This window comes from Capsicum annuum, chromosome 7 (genome assembly GCF_002878395.1).
Source record: "Capsicum annuum cultivar UCD-10X-F1 chromosome 7, UCD10Xv1.1, whole genome shotgun sequence".
Lineage (NCBI taxonomy): Eukaryota > Viridiplantae > Streptophyta > Magnoliopsida > Solanales > Solanaceae > Capsicum > Capsicum annuum.
Window position 1 is genome coordinate 35303615 of NC_061117.1, and position 22716 is coordinate 35326330.

The 22716-nt window shown below is 35.9% G+C and overlaps 1 protein-coding gene across 1 annotated transcript in view; it reads right to left on the reverse strand.

The window, feature by feature from the left end:
- Nucleotides 1-20661, reverse strand: part of LOC124885706 (glycine-rich cell wall structural protein-like) — a 38498-nt gene extending 17837 nt beyond the window's left edge. The window contains exons 1-2 of the mRNA XM_047393955.1: nucleotides 20467-20661; nucleotides 18329-18438 (exon numbers count right to left, since the gene is read on the reverse strand). Coding sequence (XP_047249911.1) covers nucleotides 18329-18438; nucleotides 20467-20661 — 305 coding nt within the window. The remainder of the gene's footprint in view (nucleotides 1-18328; nucleotides 18439-20466) is intronic.
- Nucleotides 20662-22716: the final 2055 nt, after the last annotated feature.

The window sequence follows — 22716 nt, forward strand, 5'->3', positions numbered from 1 at the left end:
AAGATTTTCTTGAATGTCAGCGCTCACAGAGGAATCCACTACCACAGAATCACTAATATGCTTTCTAAGCATGGAGACATGGAATATTGGATGAACAGAGGACAACTCGGAAGGCAACTCGACCTCATAAGCTACCTTACCAACACGGCTAAGAATTTTGTAAGGACCAACATAACGGGGACTAAGCTTCCCCTTCTTTCCGAATCTCTTCACCACCCTCATGAGTGAAATTTTTAGATACACTAGGTCACCAACTTCAAACTCAAGGTCTCTCCTTCTAACATCCGCATATGACTTATGATAACTCTACGCAGTTTTCAACCTTTCCCTAATCAACTTAACTTTTTTCATAGCCTCAAATACTAAATCAGGACCACTCACACCAGCTTCACCCACCTCGAACCAACCTATGGGTGATTTATACTTCCTCCCATATAAGGCTTCAAACTAAGCCATGCCAATACTAAAGTGGAAACTATTATTGTAAGCAAATTCTATCAACGGTAAGTGATCATTCCAACTTCCCTTAAAGTCAAGTGCACAAGCTCTCAACATATCCTCTAAGGTCTGGATGGTCCACTCAACCTAACCATCGGTCTGCGGATAAAAAGCAGAACTCAAAAGCACTTGGGTACCAAGACCCTTCTGAAAACCTTTCCAAAATTGCAACACAGAATTCCCAGACCACTCAAAAGCACTTGGGTGACACAGAATTCCCAGACCACTCAAACGCGGATGCACCCAGAAATTAAAACTTGACCACTCGGGTCCGAAAATCAATAGAGGCATAAGAAGAATAAGTCAGTATACCCAGATTCACATTAAAATATACCATGTCTAACTCAATCAGATCAACCAACAAGACTCTATGAAAAACGGTAACAGGATACTTTTTATACGCTTTCTGGGCAACAATCGAATCGCCCACTAGGGTAGAAACTAGGATAGGCTCAGGAATAATCTCAGGACTCATTTCAAAATTCACAGCAATCAAAGGTGTAACATATAAGAAACTGGACCCAGGATCCAACAAAGCATACACATCATACTGAAATATACGAAGCATACAAGTAACAATATTGGGAGAGTCCTCTTGTTCGTGGCGGGATGGTAAAGCATAGAATCTATTCTGGCGCTGCCCGCCAGCATTGCTAGAAGAGGTGCCCTGAGCTGGGGCTGGGCGAGTTGCTGGAACTGTAGCACTAACAGTCTGAATCTGGGTCTGAGGGCAATAGTTACGATGCCCTTATCCATCCTGTGGACAATCTCTAACTCTATAACCCATATCACCACACTGGAAACAACCCCTTTTCTCACCCCAACACTCACTCGAATAAGCCCTACCACACTTAGGACACATGGGAAAATTTGTCTTACTGCCAGCACTGTACTGGGACCTCGATGCATATGACCTGCTACCTTGCTCCTGCCTACCTCTAGGTATGGGAGCACTAGTAGATGACGGTGCTGGCATAGAAAATGATCCTGATACTGAGGGCAACTCCCTTCCTGCGATCTAGTCTGACCCTGTCCGTGCTGTTCAAACCTAGCTCTCTTATTCCCTCTCATTCTATCTCTTTCGTTAATCTTGTCTTTCTCAATCTGTTGCGCATAAGTCATCAGCGTAGAAAGATTTATCTCACTATTTAACATAGCAGACCTACACTTCTTAACCACATAACTAGACACTCTAGTCACAAACTCACTCATAATAGCCCGATTATCAGCCACTAAGTCAGGAGCATACTTGGCCAACTGATTGAACTTTAGACAGTACTCCCTAATAGTCATAGAGCCTTGTCGCAGGTTCATAAAATCTTCCACCTTCGCCTCCTTATCTCCAAAGGGAAAAATTTATCTAAGAATGCATCCTGGAACTCTTGCCAAGTTGTAGGGACAACTCCCTCACCTCTACCTTTCCTCCAAGAAACAACCCAGTCATAAACAAGGTCTTTCAACCTATACGCAGCCAACGCCACACTATGTTCCTCCTATACATGCATCACCTGAGTAATCTTCCGCACCTTCTCTAAAAATAATTGTGGATCCTCATCAAACTTGGACCCATAGAATTCGAGCGGATTCATCCACATGAAGTCATGGATCCTGGCATCAGCTGAATCACCTCCCTACTGCTGTGGAGACGGGGTCAGGTTGGCCTAAACATTTGTAGTAATAGCTTAGGCCAGCGCTTGAAAGGCTGTCCAAAATTCAGCATGAGACACGTTTTCATTCAATAGGTCAGTAGGTTGAGGTTGCTGACCATCATTATTTCTTATTGCTCGACGTGGAGGTATATTTCTGAAAGAGAAGAGCATGAATTAGTAGCATAGAGAGACACTTTAAGCACGATAGACTTCTGAAAGAAAGAATCATACTTTTTCCTAACACGTCATGTAGCCTCTTGCTCATAGATGCGGACGCTACACACTGATGATTAAGACTCTACTTAACGCGGCTTGTTAGACTCCCTGGGACACCTTAAAACCTTAGGCTCTGATACCATGTTTGTAACACCCCAAAAAATGAGTCTCGGAGCATCACACGGTGCTTAAGGCTATGAGTAGCCCCAAGCTAACCCTTTGAGCCATTTTTATTCAGTTCAACACAAATTAATGGGTTTTCCATAAATAACCCTCAAATATCAACAGAGTAATCATCATCCAAGAATAAAAGAACTTCAGAAAGATAACCAAATACGACTTATTAGTCAACTCCCAACATCTATACTAGTCTGACAAGCCTCTAAGAAAATCAATAAAACCAACGAGCCATTGAGACATGCCCCAACTGACTCATACTCAGTTATCAAATGTAAATGATTCCGTGAAACCAATATCAGACATCACGTCATCGAAACATAAGGACTCACCGCAACAAAGAATGTAGAATAGCGTGCCCAAAGAATCACTGTCGAACTTTGAACTGAGCACCTGAACCTACATTCTGAGAAAATGCAGCCCACATCCGAAGATGTGGGTCAGTACCATAGAAAGGAACCGAGTATATGGGGGTGTATGCAGTTGTATAAACATCATCATCATAAATATTTATAAGAAATATGCAGGATGTATAAAAGACTCACATAGCCTGAAGAAAATCATCATAATCATGAGAGGATAAAATAAGTACAATAACACATGTGAGTCATCATATAATTTGTCAATCACTTTCAGTTCATAAAAAATATCAATTCTCATAATGTAAATATCATTTAAATCTTTTGAAAGAATAACTTTCATAGTTCCACTTTCAAATCACTTTACCATTCACCATAGACACAAGGAAACACACACACACTGGGAGATCCTATAACTGACATAAACTATTTGAGCTAAATGGAGTCCAACATAAAACCCACGTTGGAGAGAGTCATCCTATCCTTGCCATCGGAGTAGGACTATCAATATCAAATCCGCACAAACTAGTGGTCACTATATAAATCAGCCTCAGGCTCACTCCTACGGGGGCACGTAGTTCTAGGGAAGTAAGGTCGCTTTATACCTCCCACTAGGTGCTAAAGATTTCTCTCAAACTTAGCTCATATCATTTCAAAGACAATCCACAACAAAATAATTTCAGTAATATATAAATATACATCGGGAGCCATCATGCTTCCCATCTATCAAAATCAACCACGTTGTGGATTTCTTTCACACTCGAGTTCAAAACAACTCCATTAAGACCAAAAGGTCAAATCATTCAAAATATCTCAAATATTCAACATCAACGTGCTTATAAAACACACTTTCTCAAAAAAACATAATTTTCAATGGGGATTCACGACCCAAATATCAAAATCATGATAAATATTGTTCAAGATTCATGCTTTATATCTCCACACACATAAATTCATCTTTTAAAATCATAAACATCAAGATTTCATAATAATCATCATAAGATATGGGTTCATGCTTCAAATTCATAAAAAAATAAAATAAAAATTATGCCTTTGTAAAGAAAATTACTTTTGGGCACAAGAAAATTATTTTTGGGCACAAAAATCCGTTGATATATAGTATCTCACCCAGATCATTATGTACGAGGAGTTATGATCGTTTGAATTTGACCCAAGAATTCACTTTTGATAGGCTGAAGTAGATCGATCATAACTTTTTGGTCTGATAGACAAATTGGATGAAACTAATTTCATTGGATAGAGGACTCACAGAGATTTCTGTTGATGTATAGTAGATCACCCAGATGATTATGTAAAAGGAGTTATGATTGTTTAAAGTTAGACCAAAAATACGCCAGGCCTCAGTACTTTTTCCTGCATATTTTATTGTTCACTACTATTCAATGTTCGATCGGAATGTTCATAACTCATAGCTCGGGTGTCCGTTTTGGATGATCCACATATCGTTTGAAAGCTTATTTAATACTCTACGCAATGGTGGGTCATCATCTAATACATTCCACACGGAAAATTTATAATTCATTCTAGAAGATAGAACCCTGCACGTTTACACATAAAATTTTAATGAAAAATTTCTCAGGGTATTACATTTGGTCTTTTGAGGATCTACTCTAATACCATCACCGGAGATTATATGACCAAGGAATGATACTGACCTTAGCAAAAATTCACACTTACTGAATTTGGCGAATAACTGATGATCTCTGAAAGTCTAAAGTACTGTTCTGAGATGGTCTGCGTGATCGCGCTCAGTGCGGGAATAGACCAGACTATCATCTATGAAGACTATGAAGAACATGTCCAAGTACAACTTGAACACACAGTTCATCAAGTCTATAAAAGCGGCTGGAGCATTAGTAAGACCAAATAACATGACTAAGAATTCGAAGTGACCATACCAAGTACGGAAGGCTATTTTTGAAATGTCACATTCTCTAACTCTGAGTTGATGATAGCTGAATCTGAGGTCTATCTTTGAGAAATAACTAGCACCCTGAATTCGGTCAAACAAGTCATCAATTCTGGGGAGAGGATACCTGTCCTTGACCGTGACCTTATTGAGTTGACAATAGTATATACACATTCTGATAGAATCGTCTTTCTTGTGTATGAATAAAATTGGTGTGCCCCACAGGGAAATGCTGGATCTGATGAATCCCTTATCTAAGAGGTCCTTCAACTGATCTTTCAATTCTATGAGTTCTTTGGTGTCATTCTATATCGCGGAATAGAGATAGGCTGAGTGTTTGGAAGAAGATCAATACCAAAGTTGATTTCTCTTTCAGGATGAATTCCTGGGAGATATTCGAGAAAGATATCTGAATATTCATTTACGATTGGAACTAATTCAAGAATAAAAGTCTCAAAACTAGAATCTTAAACATGAACAAGATGATAGACATATCCCTTGGGTTTCAATTTTTTTGCTCGAAGGTAGGAAATAAGATGACCTCTGAACGTTGAAATACTATCCTTCCACTCAAGGATGGGTTCATTAGGGAACTGAAACTGAACTATTTTGTTTCTGCAGTCGACTGTGGCATAATAGGAATGAAGCTTATCCATGCTGAGAATGACGTCAAAATCAGTCATCTCTAATTCAACTAAGTCTGTTCAAGTGACTTTCTAAAATATCATAACTGGGCAGTTCTTGTATACCTGCTAGGCTGTGATGGTTTTACCTACTGTGGTAGAGACTGAGAAGGGCTCTGATAAAATTTCGAGACTGATTCTAAAATAATCTGCTATATAAGGAGTAACAAAAGACAAAGAAGCTCCTGGATCTAGCAAAGCATAAATATGCACATGAAAGATCTGTAACGTACCAGTAACTATATCAGGAGAATTTTCCTAATCTTGTCGAGTCTGAAGAGCATAGGCAATTTGGGTGTTGCCCGCTAGTAGCACTAGTAGTGGCACCCTGCTGATTTGGGCAATCAGACTGAGCTGAGGAGCAGAGATAACTCTGATAACCTGACTGAGGGAAGTCTCTGACTCTGTGTTCTGGCTTACCACAACTGAAACAAACATCGCTACCAGCTCTACAAGTACCCTTTTGGTTCTTACCATAAGTCTGACAAAGAGGATTATTTCGAGTATTACTAACATTGCCCTGAGACTTAGAGCCTGGCGCTCTATCTATATTACCCTCTCTGAACCTAGGAACTGGAGAACTGGCTATAGAAGGAGATGGAACTGATGACTTAGGACAAAACTAAGAATGATTACCTCCCTCTGATTTAGGCTGACTAAAATTGAAGCTACCTATCCTAGTTTTCTTATTCTATTTTTCTCTCTGCTTAATCTTCTACTTCGCTATCTATTGAGAATGGTCATAAGTCTGGCTAAAGTTATGTAACTATTCAGCATGCAGATCTGCACTCATTAACTATGCTATCATTCACCCTTGAAGCGAACTTACTCATTTTAGCTCTACCATCTGTAACCACATGAGGGGCATATCTAGTTAATTAAGTAAGCTTTAGAGAATAATCTTTCACCATCATATTACCCTACTTGAGGTTGATGAATTCTAGCACCTTGGTTTATCTAAGCTCTTGGGGAAATAATCTGTCTAAGAAAGCAGTGACAAACTCCTCCCACTTTATAGGACCTGCATCATCTGACCTTTCAGACTTCCACTGTTTGAAATGGGCATGAGCCACATCCTGCAACTGGTATGTGACTAGTTCATCACTCTCAATAGTAGTCACTCCCATGATTTCTATTACCTTTTGAACTTGATCAATGAATTCCTGAGGGTCTTCATCTACCTTAGACCCGAGGAAGGTTGGAATATTCATTCGGGTGAAGTCCTAAATCCTAGCTACAGCTGAGTTGGCCACTGGGTTGGCTGGAATAACTATTGGTCATTCATTCAGAGCAGCTACAAACTGAGCAAGAGTATTAAATGCATCCTTGAATTGCGTATGAGAAATATGATCGACCAAAGCCTCTTCGGGCTGAGGGGCTGACTAATTTCTTATCTTAGGAGGCATGTTCTTTAGAAGAAAGGGAGAAACGGATTAGACTGAGAAATTGACTTGTGATTATGCTCACTAGTACGACATGAATACTGAAAGAGGGAAAACTATTCTTAAAACATCTTATAGCCTCTTGCACAAAAATATGGCACGCAACACACCCATGTATAAGACTCTACTAGATGCAGCTTTCAGACTTCCTAGGACTTTATTAAACCTTAGGCTCTGATACCAAGTTTGTGACACTATGATTTGCTAAACCAGAATGCTACATAGTGCTCATAACCCTGAAGGACCACAAGTTAACCCATGACTGATATCTGTACCTGAAAACTACATAATATAACATAATAATGCAGAAACATGCACTAAAAGGCCATAAGGTTCAATACTGAACATATCTAAATAATGTAACATCTGTATGGGGTAATATAATATCCAAAACAAAATTGAAATAACTGAAGTCTGAAACATGAAAATCTATATCTAGTCTGCATCTAGTCTGAAAGCCTCTACTATCTGAATAATCTAAATAAAGAGTTGATGGGATATATCCCCAACTAACCCCTAACTAATAAACTGATTAATGAGATAATATAGAAATAATCATGTCCTCAAAGGATGAGGACTCACTTCCACTCTGACTGCTGAAAATTGGAATCTACTACTGATCTGAAACTCGTGTCTCTGAACCTATGGTATAACATAAGAAAAAAAGTACCATAGCACAAATTCATCAGTACAATGGAATATACTAAGTGTACATGTGAGGTAGGCTATATGCAAGGGTTTCCATGCACGAATAATGCTAACTAATTGTCTAACATGAACGTGAGAATGCATACATGAATACATAACTGAAACTGACATTGTGATAATGTGATTACTGAATCTGAATACTGATAACATGACATGACTAATAAAATGAATGCCTGTATCCAAATATAACTGATAACATAGGTGACTGTATCTTACAATCCTGAATCTGATAGAACTATCTGAGTTCCGTGTTGTATATGACAGTCCTGAAATCTAAAGAACTATCTAAGTTCTATTTCTGAGACTGATAGACCGTATCTGACAATCCTGAATTTGTGACATGAAACTGTGGGAAGTAGTTATCTAACCGACATGCCCCTGATATGTTATTATGGTTGAGCTGGGGTCTAATCTATAACCCTAATTAGAAGGGTGTCAATACCGTGCCATTGGTAAGGACAAGCTATGGGTGTCCCTTATCTGATAGTTTCCCCAAAAGAGAATGGTGAGGCCCTTATCTTACAGTGCTAAACCACCTCATCAACCCTCATCGACAGTGTTGATGTCTCAACCTATGCTGGCTACATAGTTTTGAAAGGCAAGGATGACTACATAGTTTCCTGAGTTATAAGATTGTCTGAAGTCTAAGGATTCATAGCTTGACTGAGAGTATCATGAAAACATGACATGGCTCTAGGCACACAGCTAATGTTCTGGGTACAAGTACCCTCAGGACTCGATGGAAGGAAACTGACTTAACATAACTTACTTGAGTACATGACTAGCATCATAATTCATAAAATATTTATTGAAGCATTTTATCAAACATGTAATAGACATTAACTTGTACATACATGGGGATTTCATGATATCATGCTAGTTAGACAATTTTCCTTCATCTAGGTATTTAATCAAACATATGGTAGGCATAGTACATGTAAACATCATTGTACGGTAATTAAACATTATGGTTCACTCCCAATTTCATCATCCAAGGGTTTAGTCATGAGATTTCATAAATCTTTATATATACTAATCAACTCACATGGAATTTATAATCAAATCATGGAATAGAAGTCAATTTCTCATTACCAACATGAACAAAGCAGCCTAATCATGAAATTCATAGAGAATATTCATAAACTTGAATTTAGAAAAGGGATTCTTGGGCTTCATGGATGAAAGGAGTCCAGGAATAAACATTATGCATACTTGGGTTAAGATTCTTAATGTTCTTGAACTTGGATAATTGAAAATCCCTTAGTTTCTTGAAAAATATTGGATTTTGTTCTTGGAGATTAAGGTTAGAGAGAAACCCTAATCTTGTTTGTAAAATAATATAGAACCAAATGGCTAAAATCGTGTATAATTGGGTATATATAGATGGGTGGTAAATGACAAAAATACCCCTATTAAAATAACCTGGAAAAATTGAACGTAAGGTGCGATGGTGGCCTCTGATGGTTCATCGAACCTGCGACGGTTCGTCGGGCCCTATCGTCGGACCTAGGCAGAAACTGGTCCCACTGGTTATCTGCAACAGTGGCTTGTGATGATCCGTCGAACCTACGATGGTTCGTCGAGCCATACTATCGGACCTGAGCAGAAAGAATGTCCACTACCTCAATGCGATTGCGGCCTCCGACGGTCTATCGGGTGTTACCGTCGGAACTGGGCAGTCCCATCTGATTTTGTAAAAGTTCATAACTTCTTCCCCCGATACCGAATTTTGATGAAATTTGTATCCATGGAAAGCTTACTCAATTTCCCATGTGATGGAAAGTGAAAATCATAAAAATACCATATGTACAAGAATAAATTTGTATTTCAAGACAAGTTCTACCATATTTGAGATGATTTCAAGCTAAGAAAAGGCATGGGTATTACATGAAGGTTTATATAATTAGGGAGAAATTTCAAATACAATGTGAAAGGTCAAGTAATAAATGGTAAGTACATTCTAGATTAACTTGTTCATGTTTAAAATGAGTTTGGATATATATTTTGATTGAATTAAAATTTGTTACATACAGTTATACATTGGTTTGCAAATCAGGTAACTATGAACTTTTATGTTGTGCCTCTGGTATGAGAGATTCTGGAATATCTTGAATTAGAGAATTCATACCGAAACACACTTGCCCGATTAAGGACAAGGTTTATCTAAAGATGTATGCTACTAGTATGTTGATAGGTGGTATGGTTAAGCAAAAATTCAAAAACCACAAACAAAAATACAGTGCGACAAAAATCAAACGTCACATGAAGGAAAAGTTTGGTATGAATTTGACATACACTTTATGTTAGAGGGTCAAGGAAAGAGCGTTTGAAGAATTGACGGGTAAACCACCAGCATCTTATGGCAAATTACCATCCTACTTTTATGTTATGAATAATACCTATCCTGAGTCACATATAAGAACGAAGAAGACAGATGAAAATGAGTTCTTGTATGTATTTATAACTCTCACTACATTCATTAAAAGTTCTTATCATTGTAGACCTGTCGTAGTTGTTGATGGTAGTCATCTGAGAGGAATGTATACTGAGATATTTTCAACTGCCTGTATGATGGATGGAGCAGGTTAGCTTCATTTTATATTTACATTGTAGTCCTACTTGTATATTTATATGTATTTCTGCATATCACTCAAAAATGCAAATCTCTGTTAGATATATACATATCTCTATAAAATACAAATATTTTCAATATTTCATGAATGAAACATGTATAATTGATAATATGTGTGTGTTGTACATTTACATTTTACTATTTATAATTGAAACTATTTTTTGATAAAATATATAGTTTTTTGAAACTGTAGTTTTAATAAATACATATGCAGTTACTATATGTATTTATATTTGACTGTGCTAAATGTGTTTATACATGCAGGTCATATATTTCTTCTAGGATATGGTGTGCTTGATTCAGAAAATGATGCATCTTGGACTTTATTCTTTGAGAATCTAAAGAAAGCGTACGGGGAAAGACAAAACATGTGTGTTGTCTCTGATCGGAATTCAAGCATCATAAAGGTTGTTGGTGATGTGTGCAAAGATATTCTACATTTTGCATGTATGTGGCACCTATGTAGGAATGTGAAAAAACTTTACAAAAAGGCACACGATCCTTTTCGGAGATATTTTATACAATGGCCAAAGCATATTAGAAGTTAGAATATCAAATGTTAATAAAAAGGTTGAGGCAGTTGATATTAGAGTGAAGAAATATTTGGAATTGGCTAATTACAAAAAGTGGGTTAGGTTCTACATCACTATTTCAGTATGATAACTAACAGACGCTTTCAAAAAATCAATGAAATTATTTTCTAATTTCTTTTTTGATGAAACCAAAGAAACTGATGTACTTACATGAGAAAATTGAAGAAAAGGTGTCTTTTAAGTCTTGAATGAAGGATTGGTGACATAGACCAACTTAAATAGTCAAACATAATTAGAAAACTTGAATAATTTAATTGTGGACTTGATTAATATTTTCAAAACTTTCTAATCTTTTCAAAAATACAACCAACCCACACCCCTCTCCTCCAAATCAATTGTCTCTCTTCTTTTTCTCTCTTGACAGTCTCTCAACTGTCTCCCAACCAACAATTTTAAAAAATTTCTCCCTTCAAGCTCCGGTGACAAATAGCTGGGTGAGTTCCTTTTCGACTTTAAACCGTCAATCGACATGAAGAAACAGAGAAACTTGAGCCAACTTCTCCACGACAACAACTTCGAGTTCTTCATCATCCCATTTTTTCTTTCATAGGTAAAAAATTATGACTTGAGCCAACTTCTCTTTTATATTGGTTAACAATTTCAATATTTCTTGCTTAAATTTGAAATGCTGACTGAAAAAAACCCTAATTTCTGGCATTTCTCCTCAACTCTTTTTGGTGTGAAATATAATTTTTTGTTGTTATTGTAGTTCTTATTGTCGAACTGTTGATTCAATTTGTTGGTGATTTTTGGTCACCGTTGATGTTCTTAGTGTGCGTGTGTTGTATTGTGTTGCTGGGTTGATTTGTTTTTTTTCTTGGTAAAAATGGCGACGCAATAGATTAACTATCTGATGTAACAGATTAACCATCTGACGCAATAGATTAGCCATCTGACGCAACAAATTAGCCATCTGATGCAACAGATGAACCATCTGATGTAACATACTAACCATCTAATGTAACAAATTAACCATATGATCCGACAAATTAACCATCAGATCCAACAGATGAAATATCTGATGCAACAGATGAACACAACAGATCATTCATCTGTTGCGACAAACGACTCTTCTGTTTAGAAGAAATCTAAACAATATTGATCCAACAGATAACTCATTTGGTATCAAATAAGTGATCTATTTCAACAAATGTGTGGCCTATTTTTATTTTTTCTAATGAATTACTGATCCACTACAACAGGTTGCTTATATGCTGTAGTAGATATCCTACCTGGTGCAACAGATGAGTGATCTATTTTTATTATTTCTGACGGATTACTCATCCGCTGCAATAGGTTGGTTATATGCTGCAACAGATTAGTGATCTGTTGCTACCTGGTGCAACAAATGAGTGATCTATTATAATTGTTTCTACTGTATTAATCATCCGCTACAGCCGATTAGTTATATGTTGCAATAGATAACATTCCTGGTGCAATAGATGAGTGATTTATTTTTATTATTTCCAACGGATTACTTATCCATTGCAACAGGTTGGTTATATGTTGCAACAGATAACCTTCCTAGTATAGTAGATGAGTGATCTATTTTATTATTTCCAATTATTTACTCATTTATTACAACAGGTCGATTATATGTTGCAACAGATAACATACCTGGTGCAACAGATGTATGGTCTGTTGGAACTGTTATTTTACTATTTGTATGTTAGATTTACTGCTATCCTTTTTTAACGATTCATAAATAAATTATAATCTATTTTATGTTCCTGTTAATTTAAGATAATATGGGTCTCAAAAGAAAAGAAATCAAATTAAGTCCAAGTAAAGGAACAAGTGAAACAACTAGGCTACATCCACCACTCTATGAGCTTGCTTTACAAGCGTTATCTCAATTAAGAGTAGAAGATAATGAACATGGGGTGAAGGAATATTTCAAAAGAGATGATCCAAATGGTAATAGCCCTCCCACCAAAAAGTTGGTCAAAACCTTCAGCATTGATCATTATCCTATGAGAATGCAGTGCGAGGATGCCACATATTTAACAGGTGATTTCGTGGTTAAGTCGGCCATGGAAAAATCTCTCGACTCCTTCAGAATAATACTTCGAGAACAAAAATTGGGTTCCTATTTCAGGGAAAGCTACTTTGGGCAATATCTTGATTTGTCGAAGGACAACAATGCTCGTTTTTAAATGAAAATGATATATGATCTTCTCAAGCATAGGTTTATATATGAAAACAAAGATAAGATGGATGAGGTGTGGATAAATTACTATGGCATGCCTATTTGTTTTGGTTGGAAGAAGTTTGTCATAGTTACTGGACTAAAATGTTATCCTCATCCTCTTTCTCAATTTATACCTACTCTGACCCAAAAAAGCATTCCGCGCACCCAAAAAGGCAAAGGCAAGTCGAGTGATCGTGATGACCTGGTGTCCATTTCTAGTCCAAGATTCAAAAATGAAATTTGATAGAAGCGTTGAAAGGTAAAAGACTTTGAAAGAAGCATAATCAATCATTGTACTTGATTTGATTAATACATAATATTCTTTGGGCGAGAGAAGTTAACAATAATATAACCTCGGTTTAATAAATCTTTTCAAGAATATTGAGGCATTTAACAACTATCCTTAGGATTATGAAAGCTTCAAAATAACTGTCAAATATTGATTGACTTCATTAATGCCAAAGACAGTCAACTTATATGGTTTTTCATGGGTTTTCATGATAAATATTTCTTTAATTATGATATGATTAATTTTTTTAATTCAATATTGCTTTTGATTTATTGTCGTTATATTATAGGCTTGGTCATTTGAAGTCATTCCTTATTTGAGACAACAAGTGAACTATCAGGAAGAAGTTTCTTGTCCAAGAATCATGAGATGGTTGTCGGCCAAAATTGATAAAAATATAAAAAATTTTGATCTTTTCAATCCCCCGAAGGAAGTAGTAAGTCTAATTCTAATCAAGTTTTTATTTTAATTAATGATTATTTTAAATGATTTTATTATCATTCTAATATATGTATTGATTTATTTTAGATTGTCCATCTGTGGCTTGTTCTGACCAGTCGAAAGTTGAATATGGCTTTTTTTCTTAATTAAGGATTGTGTAAACTTTATCGGATCCTAAGGTCGTTGATAGAATAAAAATAGAATTGTTTGGAGCAACAGCCATCAAGAGAAAAACAATTTTAGAGGGTGGACTTGTTGTTGTTCATGATGGTAGTGGTAGTGGTAGTGGTAGTGGTGCTGCTGTTGGGGCTACTAATACTTATCTTACAATTTTTGAAACAAGAAATCATTATGATTATGATCATACTGGTTATACATATTTTGCCACTTCAAACGAATGTCTGCATACAAATGTCAAGGCTACAAGGCAAAGCATGATGGAGTGATTAATACTATTAATGCCCTAACTTCTTCTGTAAAGAAAATGACATCTAAGAGGGGTGTCATTTCATCAAAGAGGATTTCATATCCATACACTCCACTAGAAATCAAGGTGGCTAAGAGGAGAAGGAAAGATATTTCCAGGGCATCATCAAGCATCAAAAAAAGAAAAATTGCAACTCTTTTGTCTTTGTCTTGCATCGTTGTTCAATTTACAAGGGCCACAAGAGAGAAGCATGAGTTGAAAAAGGTGAATATATATCATCTGTTCAAACAAACGAAGAGGTACATATCTATTTCAACAGATGATACATCTGCTAAAAATTATCACACGGATATATATAAATCTGTTGCAACTATTATCTAACCTTTTTCATCAGATGCATTATGTGTTGTAACATATGTCCATCTTTTTCATCAAATCAAACAGATTTTCATACTGTTTTAATTTGTACCAACAGATGAGTCTTATGTTGCAACAGATGGGTCATATGTTCGTAATTATCTTACCGCTCTGTTTTACCTGTTCAAATTTATCCCAATAGATGATTCATTTGTTGCAATATAAGACTCATCTGTTGCAACAGATAGACAATCTGTTGTATATCTGTAATTAGCATTGACAATTTTTATTTTTTAGGTGGATGTCATAGTAGAATCTACTGCTGGAGAGCATAATATCACAGTTGATAATCCATCAACTGCTTCCAAAAAGAAGAAAAAGTGGAGCTTGTCAGTTCGGGAGAACAAAAGAATTACCCATTTGAAGAGTTCAACATCTCGGATGAGGCTCCAAAAAACAAACAAAGTTGATCAACGACTATTCAGAATGGATTGCCAATGGGTTGTTAAAGCATCATGCCAGCAGGTACATAAATCAATTTTAAAGATATTGATTGATACAATTCTTATTGTAAAAATATGACATTAACACGTATAAATCATCATGTAGAAAACAAAATCACGAACACTACAAAGTGAACGAATCGAGTCTTAGTTTTGATATGTTTGACTTTGTTGTTGCACATTTCAGAATGAAGAATTGGTTCAATTTGATGTCACTGCCCCAAACTTGCTGGAATGATGAGGTTTAAATGTCATACATATTACTATTAATTAATACTCTATTTAATTGCATCTGTGTATTAATTTTTTCATCACGTAATCTGAAATTTTTGATAATATGTGCAGCATATCAATGTTATTTTTTACTACCTTCAAAAGAAGGCCAAGTTGCAACATAAGAACAATACAAATACACGATAGGAAATTATTTGTTCAAAGTTTACATCAATAATTCCTATGATAGGTATTGTCAACAACAACCGAAAGTTTCTCGAAATGAGGAATGTTTAATCAACATCATTAAAGGTTTTAGCATTCCAGCTGGCTTACCTTGGTATTTGGTCGATGAAGTGTACATCCCAATCAATTGTGGTGATGAATTCCATTAGGAGTTGGTTGTCGTCGTTCTAAAAGAGAGGCACATCCGAGTTTATGACTTGATGTCGTGAAGGAGATGTTTTGAGTCGTCGTCTGAGATACAAAAGCTGGCCAAAATATTGCCTAATTACCTTGATATGAGTGGCTTTTTGTACCAAAAGGTTCGTACTGATTGATCGACAATTGAAGCATACCAGGATAAAATGGGTAATCCATTTGATATACAATATGTTGAAGGAACTTCTCAACAAATCATTGGTAGCCTGTAAGTACAAGTATCAAGATTTAGTTTCATTTCATAAATTTCACAACGCTTACATAAACTGCAAGATATGGATTATCTATTTTTTTAAAATGTAGAGATTACAGTCTTTTTGTTGCCGCTTACGCCGAGTATTTGAGCGATGGGTTACAAGTACCAAATGATGGACTTGATGCAGAATTACTCATCCAAAGATATGTTTCTCTTTTATGGAAATACGAAGAATCAAAAGCTCAAAAACCGTGTGCAAGCGACATTAAAGATCCACGACGACCAAAGGCGAATTTCATAGCATCGGATGAAGAACAACTTTTCTATATTGAGAGATCTTTATAGCTTGAGTCCATCAATGTAATAACCTGTCCCCCTTGTTTAACTTTTTTATTTATTTGTAGAGTAGATCATTTGTACCCATAAGAATTTTTTACATTTCACTTATTTGTTGAGTTATTTCATGTAATTTCCAAAGGATTTGATTTATTTTATGTTATCGATGAATAATATTTAATCCTTAGTTTTGAACTTGTTAATTGAAATGGAATACTAGATTCAAATATCGCATCAGATAATACATCTGCTGCAACAGATGACATATCTTATCAAATAGATTTAGACATATATTGCAACATATAAGTCATCTGTTGGAAATTATATAACAGGTCCTCATGATTTTTTTATTTGTGTCAATAGATTACCCATCATTTGCAACAGATAGATTATATATTGCAATAACTTGTATATCTGTTGCGACAGACAGACAGAAACATCTGCATAATGCAAATAATGACCAACCTATTGCAACAGATAATCAATCTTCCACAATAGGTATGATATCTGTTACAACAGATAGACCTGTTGCATTATAAAAATTTAATTTTTGTCAGACATAAAAAAATTGCCACTATAATATAAAGTGAACAAAGTGGCTTGAAATAAAAAATTATTATCGTGTTCATTTTTGTCTTTGTACATATTCTTCTTTATACACAGCTCCAAGAATTTAGTTAATACCTCATAAGCCCAGACCTCTTGCATGTTTTCTACAACAGTGCCATACATATTGACCATTTTGTGTCGGCCAGCAAACACTCGATGTATGCAAGTGAGTACAACTCGCACGCGGCATCGATTTTATTTTTTGAAGGTGGATGTTCTTATTTCGACCTTCAAAATCCCATGATTCCTTGTTTAAGACTTCCGCCGAAAAATAATTCATCAGTTTACTCTACGTCAACAACTTAGGGAACAACTTTAAGAGTGGTTGCACGTGGGTTAAAAACTTGGCCTCCTTGAAGACAGGTAAGTTGCAGTCATAAAACTTAATCTTTCCCTTATCGAGTAGTATCTCAATAGTGAGAAAATATTTGACTTCCATGTTCTTGACTGCAAGGATTCTCTTTGACTTAGTCCAGCTCTTGCCGTGTGGATATGGCCTCTTTCCTCTAACATAGTTAACCATGTCTTCATCCCATTTGAACATAGAAACTACCTGTTTAATTCCCCAGTCATTGAGACCTGTATGACTACGGAGATTATTGTACCTACTCTTGAAATTATTGTAGAAGTTGAGGTCCATTATCCTATCGGCAGCATCATAAGCATCCGGGTATGCTAATTGCCTGCCCCTCATGAGCAGAAAATTTTATCAATAAACTATGGTATAAGAAGACAATTTTTAAATTAGTAATTGTAACGATTAAAAACACAATGAAAATATTCTGTTGCAGAGGGTTCTCTTAATCAGTTCACAAAACCCAGGTGAAGCAACATATGCAACAGATATGTATTATGTTGTAACAAAATACCCAGCTGTTGCAACAGATTACACATATGTTGCATAGCTTCTTCTTCATGGGGTAGATAGGAAGGCTAGATTAGCAAAAGTAAACTTACATTGTCCAGTACCACTCACGCATATTTGTCATACTTGTGAAGTCTTTGGCATCAAATGAATGCATGGTGTATTCTTGTGGAACCTTTATCTTGCTAGTCATGATTTTTTGCAGTTCCTTCTTCTATTCATAGCCAGTTGTTGCATATATGTCCATGTTCTTCAGTGTCCCCTAAACTTCAACAACACTTGGAGCGGGAGGAGTTGTAATTTTTTGGATTTTTGATTGGAGAGTATTTGGCTAATTGCTCTTTTCTTCCTCCTAACCGCCGCTATAGAAATATAGGGCTCCCTCACCTTCTTGGATGGTACGACACCCCTCTTGGATTTCAAGTCCTTGGTAGCTTCAGTAATAGCCTCTAGTTTTTCAAGGAGTTTATCCTCTCTGTCCGTGCACACTTTGTATTTGCAATAAGAAAATGGGGGTGAAGAGGGTGAGAAGGACCTGTGAAAGGGATGTTTCCAAATGTATTTATTTTTTACTAAGCACCAACATTCTCATAATCATGATTGGCAGCCATAGCAGCATCAGGATGGTTGCCACCATCATCAACAACCTCACCAGCAACACCCCCAGAAAAAAGCACGTGGATCTGTTGTTGTAGGTTAGTTATAAAGAGCTTCAACATTAGGCTGATCTTTCCTAACTGTTCTTCTTATGGTTGTTGCTCTAGCCAATTCCTTCTTTATTAACTCCACCGTTGGGTTTGTTGTTGTATCAACAAGACCTAGAGTAATAAAAGAAGTCATCCCCAATTCTTGCTCAGTAGGCACGATCCAAGGATGCACAACCTATAAAAAAAGACAGAAGGCATTTAAATCATATCATGTAATAATAATTTGCAGTTAGTTGGGTTACATGTTAACATAGCCCACTTATGTAATAGATGATCTATCTGCTGCAATATCTGATTTGTATGCCACAATAGATTGGCAATATGTGGCATCAGATTACCTATCTGTTGCATAATTTACGGTAGATGGGTAATCTATTAAGTTAAGTTCAGGGAACCAGAGCAACAAATGGTTAATCTATTGTGAAATATGGATCGTCCGTCATAATAGATTACCTATATATTGCACCAGTTACAGTTGATAGGTAATCTGTTGCGACAAATGACCCATCTGTCATAACAGATGGCACATCTATTTCAATATCTTTCTTTGAGGCAAATTATTTTAGTTGAAAGAAGACGTACTACATCATTCGGAGGGTTAAAGAGATCAGCCTCCTTAATATTTTTCTGTCCTTTGCAGACAACCACCTAAGGATCCTTGGATGAGAAACCTCATCCGGGTAATCCTTGAACTGCTTTCGAAGGGGAGGAATGGCTTCAAATGCCCAAGCCTAAAAAATGTAAACAGGAAGCAAGTAAAAAAAGTCATAATAACTATATCCAATATAAATTTATGGATGAGTCAAAAAAGTGATTAATTTTACCATGAAAGCCCAAGGAAAGTCATATAATGTGATTGTCCCTATAGATAGCTTTGTCATTAAATATTGGACAGTCAAGTTGTAGCTGTCATATCCCTAGGGATAATCGTTGAATTTCTCAAAATCATCAGCAAGCACCAATAAATCATCTTCTATGACTTTCCTAACGTCTCTTTCCAATATAACGGAATGGACAAACCAAACTAAACACAATTTCTTCCTATGCTGCTTTGGTATGGTTTTATCCTTGAGATTTGCTATCAAATCCCCCGCATTATAGCTATGTCCAACAATGCTGAACAACTCATCTTTTTTCTTATTGCATTTGTTGGACCTTTTGTGGGATGTTTCCATAATGAGAGGTTCTTCTGGACGATCGCATCTCAAGCCCGTTACTATGGCAAAATCTTTCAATCCAAAATAAACCGGCATGCCATAGTAGTTAATCCAGATTTTATCCATTTTTTTTTGCCCTCCTTTGAATCTTTATCATCCCCGCGTACTTGATCCTGTGCTTGAGAAGACCATATACTATGCTCATATGGAAACGGAGAGTGAGTTCCTCAAACAGCTTAAGAAAGTATGCAAAGCAGCTCCTCTTAAAAAGTTCGTCTATGTTTTTATTCTTCATAATACTCCTAAATTCATCAAAACCTTTCCCTAACTGACATTTAAGTATAAGATCACCAGTTACTTCTTTAGGGTGGTCTATCGGCATCGCAACTCAAAACCTGTCGATACTAATGGTTTTGATAGGTTCATGCTGGGATTTTGATATTAATTCATGTTCCATTAGTGATAAGGAGTTCTCACTTTCCTCAGCTTCATTTTGCCCTGACTGAGGAAGTTCTTTCGAATCTATCTGTACTCTAGCCTTTTTTGTTAGGTGGTTAGAAGTTGATCCACTTTCAATTTCAGTTTCTTTTCTTTTGGGAGACATCTTTTAACTACAAATAATAATAAAAAAAAAACAAAAAATACAAACATTTGATGTCTGCATAATTTTTTACAAAAAGGGTAAGACAAATTTCAATAAATTAATATACGCCACATTACAAAAATATACTCCAATGAATAACCCATCAGTTGGAACAGATGGGGAATCTATCTGAAGAACTATTTAATATCTCCTAATAGATCTTCCGCCTATTGTAATAGATGGACGACCAAGACCACCACCAACACCACAACCAATGCCACCAAGAACAGCACCAATTCCACTAAGACCACCACCAATACCAACAACAACACCAAGACCAGCAACACTACCACCAATGCCACCAATACCAATACCAATACCACAACCACTGACACCGCCACTAAAACCACAAATACTGACACCACTAACAACAGCCACCAAAATTACCACAAACACCATCCAACAATACCACGGTGGTCAACAAAACTCTGCGATAAAAATAGGGTTTTCTCGGGTGCTTACTACGTTTCTAGCATCAAAACTCAAAATTGTTAACCCATTCTCGAAGATAATACAACTAAAAGTCTTCTTTTTCATCATTAACTAAAAATGACTAATTTTTAGAATAAATAACAAATTTAGAAATTTTCTCGAACTTTGTTACCTATGAAGACAGAGAAAATGATGGATACAAGCGAGAATAAAGTCTAAAATAACAACTATGTGATCGAAAATAAGAAAAAAAATCAATCTATTTTGAAGGGTTGAGCAATATGTTGAGTAGTTGTTGTTTTTATTATTAAGAGAGAGAGAGAGAAAGAGAGAAAGAGAGAGAGATAAAAGGGCGAGAACTTGAGATTTGAAATGAGAAAAAGTTTTTCACGCAAATGGATGATTTGTATGGGTTGATTTGAAATTTTGGAAAAGAATGACAAGTTTTGAAATTGTTGATACGGTTTGAATTGATCTTAGTTAATTTTTAAAATATTAAGATAATGAGAATAATTTCAACTCAGAGTGATCGTTCGATAACTTGAGTCAGGATGAACGCAATACCAACACCATGCAATTGCAAAGATTCAATTAAAGTTGTAGTTGACCCTATGAACTCATTCATCCCTGGTTCTACCTAAATCAATTTAGTTACTAGATTAACATTAAGCTAATGTGAATCTTTTCAACTCAGAGTGATCGATCGATGACTCAGGTCAAGATGAACGTAATACCAACACCATGCAATTGCAAAGGCTCAATTAAAGTTGTAGTTGACCCTATAGACTCATTCATCCCTAGTTATACCAAAATCAATTTAGGTACTAGCTTTACATTAAGATAATGAGAATCTTTTCAACTCAGAGTGATCGATCGACGACTCGGATTGGGATGAATGTAATACCAACACCATACAATTGCAAAGACTCAATTGAAGTTGTAGTTGATCCTATGAACTAATGCATCCCTAGTTCTACCAAAATCAATTTAGGTGCTAGCTTAACATTAAGTTAATGAGAATCTTTTCAACTCAGAGTAATCGATCAATGACTCAGATTGGGATGAACGCAATACCAACACCATGCAATTGCAAAGACTCAATTGAAGTTGTAGTTGACCCTATAGACTTATTCATCCCTAGTTATACCAAAATCAATTTAGGTACTAGCTTAACATTAAGTTAATGAGAATCTTTTCAACTCAGAGTGATCGATCGATCACTCAGGTCGGGATGAACGCAATACCAACACCATGAAATTACAAAGACTCAATTGAAGTTTTAGTTGACCCTATGAACTCATCTATCCTTAGTTATACCTAAATCAATTTAGGTACTAGCTTAACATTAAGTTAATGAGAATCTTTTTAACTCAGAGTGATCGATCGATGACTTGGGTTGGGATGAACGCAATACCAACACTATCTAATTGGAAAGACTCAATTGAAGTTGTAGTTGACTCTATGGACTCATTCATCCCTAGTTCTACTTAAATTAGTTGCAATGAAATCTGTTTCAACAAACGACTGAGCTATTAGAAATTTTCAAACAAATATTCATATCTGTTACAACAGATGACATATCTGACTTAATTACCAAATAGACATTTGCATTTGTTATGATCGATAACTAAGCTATTGGAAATTTTCAAACAGCTATTGATATATGTTGCAACAGATGACATATCTAATTTAACTATCAAATGGACATTTGCATCTGTTGTTACAGATGACTGAGTTGTTGAAAATTTTCAAACAGATATTTATATATGTTGTAATACATGACATATCTGATTTAATTATCAAATGAACATTTGCATCTGTTGTTCTAGATAACTTAGCTGTTGAAATTTTTCAAATAAATATTTATATTTGTTGCAACAGATGAAATATCTGTTTGAAATTCTTTTTTTTCTTTTAATTTTGAAGCAAGCTTTTGTCTGAAAGAAAGATAAAAAGTACTACTAAAGGTGGTAAAAATACTTCTTGAATAACTCAAAAATCTCATTGACTAGTCTTGTCTTG